Raw genomic sequence first — 14,185 nt, forward strand, 5'->3', positions numbered from 1 at the left:
AGAACACATCTTGATCACTTACAGGCACTCCAGAGGGTGCCTGATCTTCACTCTGCCTGGCCAGGACATGTGAATTGCTGCTTTCAACGGTCCTATCATCTCCCGCTTCACTCCTAGAGCTATCATATCCGGACATCTATAAAAACATATCCATATCATTCTTATTAGCAAACCAGTATTCTTACTATTCTATCTGATAAGAAGTTTTCACTATTTTGTTGGAATGTATACATTATACGACACTTTAGACTTCAGTTTATGCTGAGAATTGACTAAACCGTAGCTCTGATACCATTAAATATAACAACACAAGCCGTACCCAACCCGAATACGAGTCTGAAGTGTCACATTGACTTTACAAACTTTGACACTTAAAGAAAACAGGAAAATTTTAAACTTCCATTAAAACAAAATACGTTAATTTACATAAAAGAGACCACAAATACAAAATTGATCAGAGCATTCGTAATTAACAACTTATTACATGCCAACACTCTATACACAACCAAAATACCTACTTTATCAATTGCTTCTGATATGATCTTTTAGTAGTGATGCTGTCCTTGCCACTTCTATTACTGCTCTTCTTATTTCTTTGTACCTACGTGTAAATCACTAAAACGCTAAGTCATAGATTTAGTGAGGCATAACATAAATATATGTATACACATGTATAACAATGAATTTATGAACATGCATTCTTATCATTGATCAGGACATTTTAACTTTCATGTATCTATTACACTATAACATATATGACGATAACATGTACACATAACACATACATTCTCATGCTAATTTCACTTTAATTTATCTTTGGATTGCCCATGTACATTATTGAGAGTAGAAGGTACGCTAGTACACTGAGGTTGTGCATAATGTTGTCACCATAGTTCGAATAAAATCCCACTAGGGGCATTGAATATTTGTCCCGAAGGACCACTATGTCCCAAAGGATCACTGATAATCCCTCGACTCTTGGCATGCCAATTATACCTATAGCTCTCATATTAAATAACATGATCTTAATTATAATTATATTTCTCATTTCATATCTCTTTCATCATTGTCCATGTAAACACATAAGTCACTTCATATGATCATTTCCATTATTTCACATACCTGGAAGGATTCTCTGATTATGACATTCATTCATATAATATCATGTTAAATCATGAATGAAAAATTCATGAAATCACATAACGTTAACACATATATATATATATGTATGCATGTGCATGAATATGGAATCATAAATTCAATGTAAGAGATAGACTTATCGCAAGTCTTATCTCAATTCTATTTCATCTAGGATATGCACTCACCTTAGCCTTGCTTTGACTCGATTCTAATCATTCGATTGTTCCAGAACGAGATTACGTTCTAAATCTACATAGTAATACATTGATACATATCAATATACTAATTGATATATTTTAAACTATCACTCCTTAGGCTAAAAGAAAGTTATTTTCATCTTTTAATGAAGGTATGCATCGATGCACTACACCATGTATCGATGCATCCTTTGACGGGTGCAACGATGCACTATCTATGCATCGGTACATAAATCCCATTCGATGTTTGTATTTTAAGCGGGTGCATTGATGCACTACTTGTGCATCGATACACTGATGGCATTCAATGTTTTTATTTTAAAGGAGTGCATCGATACACTTCATGTGCATCGATACACCTTGACCAATTTCTGGGATTTTACCCTTGATGCATCGGTACACATTGAATGTGCATCGATGCACATAGCCCAGAAATGTTATTTTAGCACGAAAATCTCTTCAAAATCTTCTCAACACTTTATATTTCCGCTCTTTTTATATCCTTAACTTGCATACACCTACTTAAACTAATTAATACATTTTCAATACCTCTTAAACTTAAAAATCCAATCCTCCACATAGATTTCAATAATCTTCCTCAATTTGCAACATGTTCTAAATCTAATTCTAACAGTTCGTATTTCTTAATTAACTCGATGACAAGTCAAATTCAACCTCCGATTTCAAATATGAACTCTATTTTAAAATTCAATTCAAGAGCTCCTAATCTTTAATTCTTCCTACACCCTTCATCTTGTTGCTTTAAAGAAAATTAAGCTTTCTTTAAGCTTAATTAGCATCTAAGGAGCAAAACCAAACTTAAATTTCAGCAAACAATTAGCTCATAAGATATCTCACCTTTGTTTTGACCTCTTCACGTATGGAGAAAGAAGAAAAGAAGAGAACTCTGGAACCTTGTGTTTTGCTTCCTACTTTTCCACGTGTAGCTAATATATATATCCCTTCTTTAATTATTTCCTTGCAAATGACCATTCTATCATTCAATTTTATCTTCCTTGCAATTTAACCCTACACCAAATTACAATACTATTCAATTATTCTGCTTTAATTACCAAATTCTGAAGTTTTACAATTTAGTCACTAACCCGATATTGAGGTTGTTACAAGCCCTCAGTCCAGATCTGAGCTTCGTTTGACCTGAAACGGGCTCAAACGACATAGATCTAAAAAGAACCCCTCGGTTCCTTTGATTCTGGCGACCACTGGAGTTTCGACTTTGAAGGAAAGGTAAGGTTTTTTCTTGTTTATTATTTGGCTCTCTTCTTGATATTTTTCAACCCAAAATGCTCTTTACTTTTCTCTATTTTTCTTGTTTTTTCGTGGTTCGATCCCCCTATATATGTGATTTTACATAGTTTAAATAGCTTAGTGATTAGCTATTTTTAGAGCTTCTCATTGAAGCTAAAATACTTATTTTGGTTGTTTTACTTGTTCCATGAAACCACGCTGTCGGGAATATCGGGGATGGTAGAATCGCCGTGAGGATTAAGGACTCTTCGAGTGAGGGATGTGACACTTGGAGCAGCTAGCGGTTGAAATGTTAGAACCCTAATCTATCTTAGGGTTTCAAGTCAGGTCGGGTACAAACATATCTGGGTCAGGGCTGCTTCTGGGTTGCACGTGTATGCTGGGCCTTGGGGCGTTAGGCCTGTCACGAGGAAAAAAATTATATGTAAAAAATATTAGTAAAAAATATAATAATATAATATACTCATATAAATTCCTTAAAAATACGGACGAAAATGGGTGTCTACAGCTACCCCTCTTTGTCATTTTTCGTGCAACAAAAAATAGGGCAAAGAAAAAAAGACACAAATTTTCGTCCGGTGAAGTTGAAAATTGACTCTGATATTTTAATTAGGAATAACTCCCTGTCGAATTGAGTTACGGATGACTCATCCGACGTGAAGTCGAGTCCGTTTTGAAATGATATGAAATTGAAGTCGTAGTTCGGAATTTGAATCAGAATGTGGCTTCTCGTTGCTAAATTATAATCAACTTCGGTCTTCTTCTCGGTTTAAAGATCTTGGTTTAAAAATTTGACTGGAAAATAGTTCGTTGACTCCACCATATGGTTGATAGGCCCTTAAGCTGAACGAAATCGAACTCAAAAAGTCTTCGTTAACATATAGCTTTTCTCAACTTAAACTATGCTGTTGGAAAACTGTTTCTTGTCACTAAGGCACAGCTAACCTAAGTATTCTTCTAGACTTGAAAACCTCGACTGTAATCGGAAAGTAGTGTGATTGATGTGTCATCGAGCTGAATGGAATTAAACTCGACAATCTTGTTGACAAATAACCCTTCTTTCCTTGAGCTATGATGTAAATTTGATTTGCCTCTGAGTTGAATGTAATCAAACTCGAAGGTCTTTGATGATAGATAACCCTTCTCTCCTTGAGTTATGTTAAAAATTTGATATACCTTTGAACTGAATGTAATCGAACTCGAAGGTCTTTTATTGGTAGATAGCCCTTCTCGCCTTGAGTTATGTTACAAATGATGTGCCTTTGAGCTGAGAGTAATCGAACTCGAAGGTCTTTTGTTGGAAGATAGCCATTCTTACCTTGAGTTATGCTGCAAATGATGTGTCTTTGTGCTGAGTGTAATCGAACTCGAAGGTCTTTGGAAGATATCCCTTCTTGCCTTTAGTTGTGCTGCAAATGATGTACCTTTGAGTTGAGTGTAATCGAACTCGAAGGTCTTTGGCAGATAACCCTTTTTGCCTTGAGCTATACTGCAAATGATGTGCCTTTGAGCTGAGTGTAATCGAACTCGAAGATCTTTTGCAGATAGCCCTTCTTGCCTTGAGCTTTGCTGCAAATGATGTGCTTTTGAGCTGAGTGTAATCGAACTCGAAGGTTTTTTATTTGCATATATCACTTCTTGCCTTGAGTATGCTGCAAATGATGTGCCTTTGAGCTGAGTGTAATCGAACTCGAAGGTCTTTGGTAGATAGCCCTTCTTGCCTTGAGCTATGCTGCAAATGATGTGCCTTTAAGCTGAGTGTAATAGAACTCAAAAGTCTTTGGTAGATAGGCCTTCTTGCCTTGAGCTATGCTGCAAATGATGCGCCTTTGAGCTGAGTGTAATCGGACTCGAAGGTCTTTTTGTTGGAGGTGCTTTTGAGTATCTTCCATTTTGGAGTCGAAACTTGACTCTAAAAGTTGTAAAACATTATGTATATGAAAAACAATAACAAATGTGATGCCCTTTAGTATGCCGAAGATGCATGCAACATGAATTGGCTCTATTTTATCTTCTGGATGGAGCCTCATTTTGTCTGTCGGTCTTGTACTCGGAATCGACCATGCCCTATTTTCTTCTCAGGCTATTGACGATGTCATAAGTTCTATATGGTCTCTCGGACTGATTGTTTTCAAGAGCATTGTTCGTTCTTTCTTCAATAGAGGCAAAATGAGCCTCAATAGCTTCCAAGACTTTTCACATTTGAGACTGTCCTTTTTGAAAATGTTTTTCTCATTTCTCTTATCTTAGGAGGGAATAAAAAAGATATAAAAATGTAAGAATTCTGTAAAACATTTCCCCTTAGTTCAGGCTTGCAATCAAATCAAATCATAAACATGAGTTCAAAGTATATCAAAGGAATCAATAGCTCTTTTAATTCTTTCAGAGTTATAACTCTTTAACAAATATTCAAATGGATGAGTTGGCTTTAGGTTGGTCTTCTATTTTCTAAGGTTTCAACCATAAAAAAATGTCATTTTTCGGTCATTGCAACATACATTTTTCTTAGCTTAGCATTTTAATTGGATGTGGACAAAATGACGCAACTAGCATGATCAATTACTAGACCTTCTATTTTAGGCCTCTGAAATCTTCCATTTGTTCAACCTTTGCAGGCTCCTCTAATAAAGGCAATGCAGAAATATCGGTCTAAAAATAAAATTTTCGAGTGCTCGTGTGAAGTTGACTATAACAGGTGTTCATTAACTCCCTTAGTCCATCTTTTACCGAAACTCCTTATTTAATTTGCCATTGCCTGGCTAGCTAGATCCATAAAGCCGGGACGTTTAACCAGTTGCTCTAGAGGGACAAATCAATATCATTGTATAGGTATTATAATCACCTTTATCAGGCTAGCTGAATATTATCCATAAAGTCAGTGCGTTTAACCAATTGCTCTAGATGGACAACTCAAGCTTTATTGTATATTATAATAACCTTTATCAGACTAGATGAATCTTATCCATAAAGCTGGGGTGTTTAACCAATTGCTTTAGAGGGACATCTCAAGCTTTATTGTATATATATATAATATTATAATCTGGTATACAGATCAAATTTCTTAAGTTTGTTAAGAAGAATCTGTTATAGTCTAGGTGTTGTTGAAAGTCAAGAAATCTCATCTTTTGAGTTCAATTTCAAAGAACTGGTTTGAATTAGATTCACCTACTCGACTATTCTATTTGTGAAGATCATGATCATCATTGAACGTCTTAAACAAAAAGTATAGTAAGGTCATATGCAAAAAAAGCCCATGTTGTCTGCACTTATGCACATCTAAATACCAAGCCTCTTTTTCATTCCCTTATGAGAGGAGAAGGCTATATTGGTTATTTGCAAGAGAATGATATGGTGTTTGAGTGTATATTCTGGGTAAGGTCAAAATCATTTGTTTTATCAGCTTTTAATTGTGTTAGTTTTCCAAAGATCTGTAACTCTAAATCATTTACAGAGTTTTTTAATTCTGTTGATATTCAAAGAATTTCAAGTCTGAAAATTTGATTCATTGCTCACCATCTTTAAAGTAGCATAAATTCATTTAAATCTCTTTAAAAAATTTGAGAAAAGAAGAAAAACAAATTCAAACAAAATACTGCAAATGATGAAATGATCTTCTTCCTTATTTGGATGCCCCTGAGTTGCTGAAGTCGATCTAGTTCTTGTTACGCATCTTCTGCTCGATTCTCTTAAATGCGTAATAGTTCTCAATAGTGTGCCTTGGGACACCGCCATGATATTCACAATGAGCATTCTTATCATACCACTTGGGGTACTGGGCTTCATGGGTTCCACCAGGTATGGCTACACTACGTGAGTGTCAAAAAGTTGTTGGTAAAGTTCCTTGTAAATCATGGAAATATGATTGAAATGTTCCCATTTTTTATGAGACATGTGAATATAGTAAAAAAAGAGAGAAAATAATGTGAAATATGCAGGAATGCATAATAAATGCAATGTTCGAGGCATTGATACACAAATGTGTCTGTTATTATAAATAATCCTTATTGGGGACAAAAATGTTATTTCTTAAGAGACAAAATACATTTTAAAAGTATATTCTTTTAGACTCCGACAGCTTCTGACAGGTTGATTTGTCTTTCGTCTTTTTCTGTCACCGGTTGAATACCCTGTCGAACCGTTCCGGCCTCTCTGAACTGCTTTTTGTACTTGTCCCAAGAAATCTCGAATGACTGCATCTCTGGTTTTCACTATCTACTGAGTTTATTCCCTAATGGAAACATCATTGGATCCCTCCATTGATAGGAACTATCCGAAGTTCATCTGCTTGTTTCTTGAATGCGTCAACAATGACCTTCAGTTTCAGCTATCGCCTTGCTATCTGTTTCTTGTTCTCTTTGAAGGGACTCTCTAGGTTAATAACATTTTTCTCGTCTTGCCCCTACAACCGTTGTCAACTCAAAAAGTTAACTTTTTGTGTGCACAATGTAAATCCCGGTCCATTTTGAGTATTCTCTGACCATAGTTGGACTTCTGAGCTTTTCATCTCTTGTATTATAACTCATTTGTCCATTAATGCAAATTATTTACATTTAACGAACACATTTTTGATGATTCAACACCTCTTTTGAATGATGCAAATGATAAAAATTAAATAAAAGAGAACAAAAATGAAAAGAGTTAGTAAGGTAAATATAATAATCAAAATAATCATGAAAAAGGTCCTACCCCACATGATATATACCTCAGATGCTTAGTATTCTTACCCGGACATGATCTCTATCCCGCAAGTTGATTTTGAACAATTCCTAACCGCATAAATTTCTAGTTCACATGCTTTGAACATAAAATAAGGCAGAAAATGAACTCAAAATAGCCTAGGGTTTGAAATGAGGTTTTTAGGGTAGACTTTAATTCCATGTAGTCTCCCGGTTTAGGTTCTAAAAAATGTATCCGAGTTCTCCTTGCTTGTGCCCCTTGGGCTTGTCAGACCCTTAGTCCTAAGCACATTACAAGCTTATGTGGACTAAGTTAAACTCGAGAGAAAACATTCCCTTATGCGCATACGGAGAATAAATTCACACAGAAACATAAGGTATATGAATCCCGAAGGTTACTTGCTAGGCTCATATGGAGAATAAATTCTCACGATAGCGTCACTTTCACGCCTACTTAATAAGAATTCGGAGGTATAGAGCCAAAGATATAAACTTTTTAAAAATCTGAAATCATTGGAAAAAATGTCAGTAAACTATTTATTTGAAAAATAGTCAAAGGTAAATAATTGGAATCGAATAAATAAATTAAAATTAAAATTTACTATTTTCACATAAAAAGACAACCGAAAATTAATTCTTGCCTGACTCACTTACTTATCCCCAACAAAGTCGCCAAGCTGTCGCGACCGTCTTTTGATTGGGCCTGGAATTGGGCTTCGACTTGAATAATTGGGTTAGAGTCGCCACCGATTACTTTAAAATGATATTTTGGTAGATCAGACACCATCTTACCTGATCTGCGTTTCACCAGAAATGTATCGGGTTTGGGAGTCGGTTACAGTCAATGAAGGATTAGCACCCTTGAACCGCCCTTTTGGTACTAATTAATTTGTCGGTTGTCTTTAATTACAAAAAATTGAATTTGAAATTAAAATTTAAAAAACTCAATTCAAATTAATTATCTTTGATTGGTTGAAATTCTTCTAAAAAGGGTCAAAAAGAATGTTAGATTGCAAAAATAAAAATAAATAAATAAATGTGAATTTTTTTAATTAAAATAAAATCAAGTTTAAAGAGAGAAAAAAAAAGAAACAATGAAAAATAAATAAATTTTTAAAGAAATAAATAAAATAATAAAATAATAAAAAAGAAATAAATGTTAGATATCAAAGGAGAAAAAAGAGAAAAAATAAAGAAAAACGTTTATGAAAGAATAACAATTTTATATTCATAACAAAAAAAAAATTCAAAAAGTTAAAAAAAAAGTTGAAAAGTTGAATAAAGAAAAAGTGAAAAAATTAAAAAAAGAAAAGAAAAGGTGGAGCATAAGGCCCATGAAAAAATATAATTATTAATATATATATATATATATATATATATATAAATTAAAAATATTTAAAAATAATAGTCAAAATATATAAACTAATATATATATATATATATATATATATATATATATAAATTTAAACATATATAAATAAATATTAATGTTAAATTAAATAAACAAAAGAAATAAATACATATATATAATAAAAATATAAAAAAAGATAATATATATATATATAAATATATTAGATTAAATAAAATAAATAAAAGAAACAAAGAAATTAATTACGAAAAAAAGAAAAAAAGAAAATGTATATACAAAGGATTAAATTGGAAATATTATAAACAAGGTGGTCAAAGTCAAATATTAATAAAAATATAATAATTAACCAGATAAGGATTAAAACGATCTAACATAAAAGTATACAATTAAATTATAAATACAATAAAGAACAATGACCTATGCTTAAATAAAACTATAAATTAAAGATAAATATTAAATAGGGACGAAAATACAACTAAAAAAACATAAGAGATCAAAACAGAATATATTAAAAGTTTCCTTCATGACTAAAATAAAATGATACAAACATAGAAGGACCCTGAATACGATTGGCCCTATATACGATTGGAAAACACGCCAAGAACACACCCCAACTCTCATTTTTGCTTCTCTTCTAGGGGTGTTCAGATCCAATCCGATAAAAAACGAAAACCAATCCAAAAAGTCGATAATCGAAAAAAACAATATCGATTTAGTGTGTTCGGTTTTTTTTTAAAAATCGTCGGTTCGGTTTCAGTTTCGAAATCCGGAACCGATCCAAACCGAACCGATAGTCTCTTCCAATGAATTCCCTGATGCTGGGTATCTTTTGTTTTTGCTATTACAGCAACATATATTACACAAATGACAATCTGTACTAGAGGACATGTAATTGCATCTTTTGTGCTTGTTGTGCAACCACGGTCTTCATCCCTTCATTTCACAATTACAGAATCTTGTCTTTTCTAGGCCTTATAATGACCACCTACACTGCTTGGTATCTCACCATTGCCTCCCTCCTCCATGGCCAAGTAAAAGAAACCCTTTTCTTTGTAAGCTTCACAAATTCGCATTTGTTAAAATATATATTTTCTTTGTTGTTTTTTATACATATGATGTTTTTTTATGATAACAATTCAAGAATTATTTTGAAAAATTAGAATTCAAAAACCGCACAAATCCAAACCGAATCAAGCCACACTTAATTGGATCGGATCGGATTTTTTTAGACACATCTAAACCGATCCAAACCGCAAACATTTATACTTTCGAATCGAATGAATTTTTAGCCATAAGCTGATCCAAACCGACCGCGAACACCCCTATTCTCTTCTGTGTGAGTCAGAGAGAAATTGAGAGAGTTCCAGAGAACTCTCAAAATCGGCCGGCACCCGCCTAATCGACTGCCACTGCCGGCGGCGATCGCCGTTCGCCGACGCCGAATGAGGAAACAAATGATATTACCCGAAGTGTTTTTTAGCCCTGAGTCCATATCTGAGCTTCATTTGACCTGAAACAGGCTCAAACAACATAGATCTACAAAGGAACCCCTTGGTTCCTTCGATTCCGACGACCCCTGGAGTTCCGGCTTTAAACGAAAGGTAAGGTTTTTTCTTGTTTATTATTTGGGTCTCTCCTTGATATTTTTCAACCCCGAATGCTCTTTACTTTTCTCTATTTTCCTTGTTTTTTCGTGTTTCGATCCCCCATATGTATGTGATTTTACATCGTTTAAATAGCCTAGTGATTAGTTATTTTTAGAGTTTTCCATTGAAGCTAAAATGCTTATTTTGGTTGTTTGTCATTGTTCCATGAAACCACGCTACCGGGAATATTGTGGATGGTGGAATCGACGTGAGGATTGAGGACTCTTCATGCGAGGGATGCGACACTTGAAGCAGCTGGCGACTGAAATGTTAGAAACCCTAATCTGCATTAAGGTTTCAAGTAGGGTACAAACGGATCCCGGTCTAGTTTGCGCGTGTAATACTGGGCCTTGGGGCGTTGGGCTTGTCACGAGGAAAAAAAATTGTTTCTAAAAAAATATTAGTAAATAATATAATAATATAATATACTCATATAAATTCTTTAAAAATACGAACGAAAATGGGTGTCTACAACTATCACAAGTCAACCCTTTACCAATACCCTGCATCGATCAACCATGATAATGGTGCCGATAACCAGAGAATTCCTCGCCTATGCTATAAAAGCATAGATAGGAATCCAGTTTGTTATAACATAGAAGTATGATATCAAGATAACATTTACCAGCATTTACCAATTTATAACTCAAAAGAAGCCCATGGAAAGTATAATTACCTTGCATCAAGACCTCTGATGTGGCATGTGCATGATTCAATATAGATGCATCAGCAAATAGAATGAAATCATTCCTAGCTATGTCCAAACTACTCCGCTCTAGCATCTCCCATCCGGTGATCGTGTGAGCTCGATGGCCAATGAAGTCCGCATCCATGCTATAATGGCTTAGATAGTACTCCGAATTATTACAATATAAACAGTAAATAGCTAGACTAATTTTAATACAATCCAATTGAACATTGCTAAAAGCTAGACTAAATTTAATACAATCCAATTAAATATCATAAAACCAAATTGAAGCATAGTGACTATATATTGCTCCATCAGTGGCAATGTAATAATAGTCCGATAGTCTTGTATTCAAAGTATGCTCATGAGAAAACTATTCCATCATGTCATTGCAACATTTTTTTAGAAAAAACAACACTAGTCTTCGATTCCTTGACATTTCTATGGCAATTAAAGAAAAAAGAATCCAACATCCCATAACACATACTAATACCACATTTAATCCTTCGAATATTACAGCACCAAGCATTCATACCCTGCACCGATCTATCCTTAGGATAATGTCGATGGCTATATAATTCCATACCAGACATATGTATGTTAAGGTAGGAATCCATGCAAAAATTATCATGTTGAAGATAAACCAGCATAAACCAAGTTAAAATTCTAATTCTATAAGCTACAGTAAGCGGATAGTAATTTCAAACCCTCCAATGCCAAGTGGACATACCTGGCAGAATAACTTCCATTGTAAACAGACAATATATCAAAGCATACTTAGATTAACACTGCGCTTTATCCATCCATAGCAGGTAATGCCATATAATCCAGAAAGCATAATGACTAAAATCTTGAGACTCCTTCCAGCCTAATCATGTCTTTCTTTGGTAGATTATAACATATATCCAGCCAAATGAAAAAGACAAGAGTATGTGCTTTCCTCCATACATCAAAAAAAATCTTGCATGTTTGAAGCAATCCCACAGAAGAACATTGCCCATAGATGTTCCATACTGTAAAAAAAAAAAATAATAAACTCCAATATTAATCAGTTGTATAGAAAAACCAAATCATTTAATAATGAGCAAACTCTAACCCTAAAAAACATGCGGATTATCCGGATTCTCGAAAGATTGTGAGAAGATTAAGCCACACAAGCAGGACACACAAACATTCCTACCAAAGTTAAACTAGTTCATAGAATAGACCTTACAGCTAAAATATGGTAAATCCAGTTTCCAAATATCATCTTGGTCATACTTAGACTTACATACAAGGTCGGTATACAATATTCCATAATCGTGAAATATATAGGGAATGTCATACCGTGATATATGCATGCAATCACCGAGAATTGTAGGAACCACCTCCACCTTAGTTCGACCCTCAAAGATTTTAATGTTGTCCTTGTCAAGCTAACATCGATCAACCACAAGAAACATAGCTCCTGTTCTGCATGTAGCATAAGACAAGGCATTAGATTGATTAGATAATCGAAAAACCAAGAGATGAAGAAATGGAAGCGCAGCAACCAATATTGAACAACAAAACGTGTTTTTCGATTTGCGTTAACAAAAGGGATCACCCAAATTGATCGGCAATAAGAGATCTTCAAGAAGTGAATATCATAGTCTTGAAACCCATACCCAACCATCAATGAAACACCATATGAGTTTACCAACCAGTTATTGTTGTATGCTCGCCTCTGGTCAAAGGTAACACAAACCCTGAAAGCCCCAACATAGTTTCCTGATCGGTTAAGTTCGACTCCTGTTAGCCTCTATCGGCTCGATTTGAACCACCTAGATGTAGATAGTGCCCTGTTTCAATCAAAAGAAATTTCATCAAGCCAAAAAGAAGAACCAAAGATTGTAGAACAATAATAATCGATATTCATATATGGACAAGGATGCATTCACCTCCCAGTTTTGCAGCGATAACCATGTTTCCTGATTCAGATTAATGGCATAGTTCTCCGACTCTGATCGGAGGCTCGATGGGTAGATACTTCTGTTCTTCAAATCGAAGCGTACAATGCTTGAAGAGCCATTTTGCACCCCGCACCTCCACATATGCATTAATGTCGGTCTTCTTTGTTGAGTCAAATAAGGAGATATATTCCTAGAGGAGTTCTTGAAAGAAATCAGCGATAACCAAATCGGTAAAAATAAATAAATAAAGGCAAGTAACCCAAGATGATTAAATGATATTGTAAAGGAGAAGAAACCATATGTATTGCGTGAATAAATAAAAACCCAGAGGCTGCATCAAAGAATTGTAAAGCAATTGTGATCGCCAAACATCCAATTGTAAATACCGAAGCACGATTTCAATTTTATGAATCCATTGCACATAATTCTTGTATCTGATTTCCACGAGGAAGGAAATGACGGCCATAGAAATCTCCTTCCAAATCGTGGAGGCAAGAGCCGGCGGAAGAAAGAGATCCCAGAGAAGGGAAATTTCAGAGAAGATTTCAGAGAGAATTTTCCCCATTAAAGACCTAAAATATGTACGTACTTATATAATACTAAAATTTATTAGATTTGTTAATTATTCGATTAACTCATAGAAGACCTTAAAATTTTTTGGGTGCAATTTCAAGGGTTATTCAAATAAAATGATTTTTAAAATTATTTATTATTTATTTATACGTATGATATATTAATTCAATTAGATATATTTTATTCAAATATTCGATTAACCCATCTCGATTTAGATTTGATGGATCACATTGTATGAATGACCTCCTACTTAATAACAATATTATCTATAATATTCCTGCCCGAGATGAAGCTGGTTTAGTTTGGAGCGATAATCAAGGGCATCAGACCTTGGAGTCTTTTAACGATCACTTTAGTGAGAAACTTGTAGATAACAGAGCACAAACTAATTGGTCGAAACTTTGAAAAAGAAGTAGTGGCAGTGACCTTTGGAATGAGAACAATAACCGTTTGGTTTAAGACCGACTTAATATCGCCTCCTTCAAAAACATCTCAAATGGAGTTACAAAGAGAAGGCTAACAATCTCCCAATTTTTTGGAAAAATTCGGCATGCAAGCCGTCGACGCCGGGAGCCTTTAAAGGAGCCACGTCCTTCAGGGATGAGTGCATTTCTTCATTTGAAGGCAACGAATCCAAATTAGAAAGCAAGGATTCCGGGATAGGTAGAAAACGACCCTTGGTCGGATAAGTCCCTT

At 34.5% G+C, this 14,185-nt stretch overlaps 1 protein-coding gene across 2 annotated transcripts; it reads right to left on the reverse strand.

Annotated features, from left to right (window-relative positions):
• Window positions 1-11,421: 11,421 nt before the first annotated feature.
• LOC120135561 lies at window positions 11,422-13,466 on the reverse strand. Of its 2 annotated transcripts, XR_005517265.1 has the most exons (4): window positions 12,905-13,466; window positions 12,668-12,805; window positions 12,312-12,437; window positions 11,422-11,998 (listed from the first exon to the last, which is right to left on the reverse strand). XR_005517265.1 is itself a non-coding variant. In XM_039151833.1 (3 exons), the coding sequence occupies exons 1-3, from the start codon at window positions 12,726-12,728 to the stop codon at window positions 11,829-11,831; spliced, it is 357 nt and encodes a 118-aa protein (XP_039007764.1). In that variant the 5' UTR covers window positions 12,729-12,898; the 3' UTR covers window positions 11,422-11,828. The 2 variants fall into 2 exon arrangements, 1 of the variants encoding a protein (XP_039007764.1); XM_039151833.1 differs by lacking the exon at window positions 12,905-13,466 and having other exon boundaries at window positions 12,668-12,898.
• Between the last annotated feature and the right edge of the window lie 719 nt (window positions 13,467-14,185).

This window comes from Hibiscus syriacus, unplaced genomic scaffold, assembly GCF_006381635.1.
Source record: "Hibiscus syriacus cultivar Baekdansim isolate YM2019G1 unplaced genomic scaffold, ASM638163v2 tig00110610_pilon, whole genome shotgun sequence".
Taxonomy (NCBI): Eukaryota; Viridiplantae; Streptophyta; class Magnoliopsida; order Malvales; family Malvaceae; genus Hibiscus; species Hibiscus syriacus.

What these genes read in the sequence shown, in the direction of transcription:
- LOC120135561 (XM_039151833.1), bottom strand. Translation starts at nt 12,728, where the DNA reads ATGTTGGGGCTTTCAGGGTTTGTGTTACCTTTGACCAGAGGCGAGCAT. An exon ending in CGAGCATACAACAATAACTG is followed by an intron (nt 12,438 to 12,667) that starts GTTGGTAAACTC and finishes TGCTACATGCAG; the next exon opens with AACAGGAGCTATGTTTCTTG. An exon ending in GATTGCATGCATATATCACG is followed by an intron (nt 11,999 to 12,311) that starts GTATGACATTCC and finishes TTTTTTTTACAG; the next exon opens with TATGGAACATCTATGGGCAA.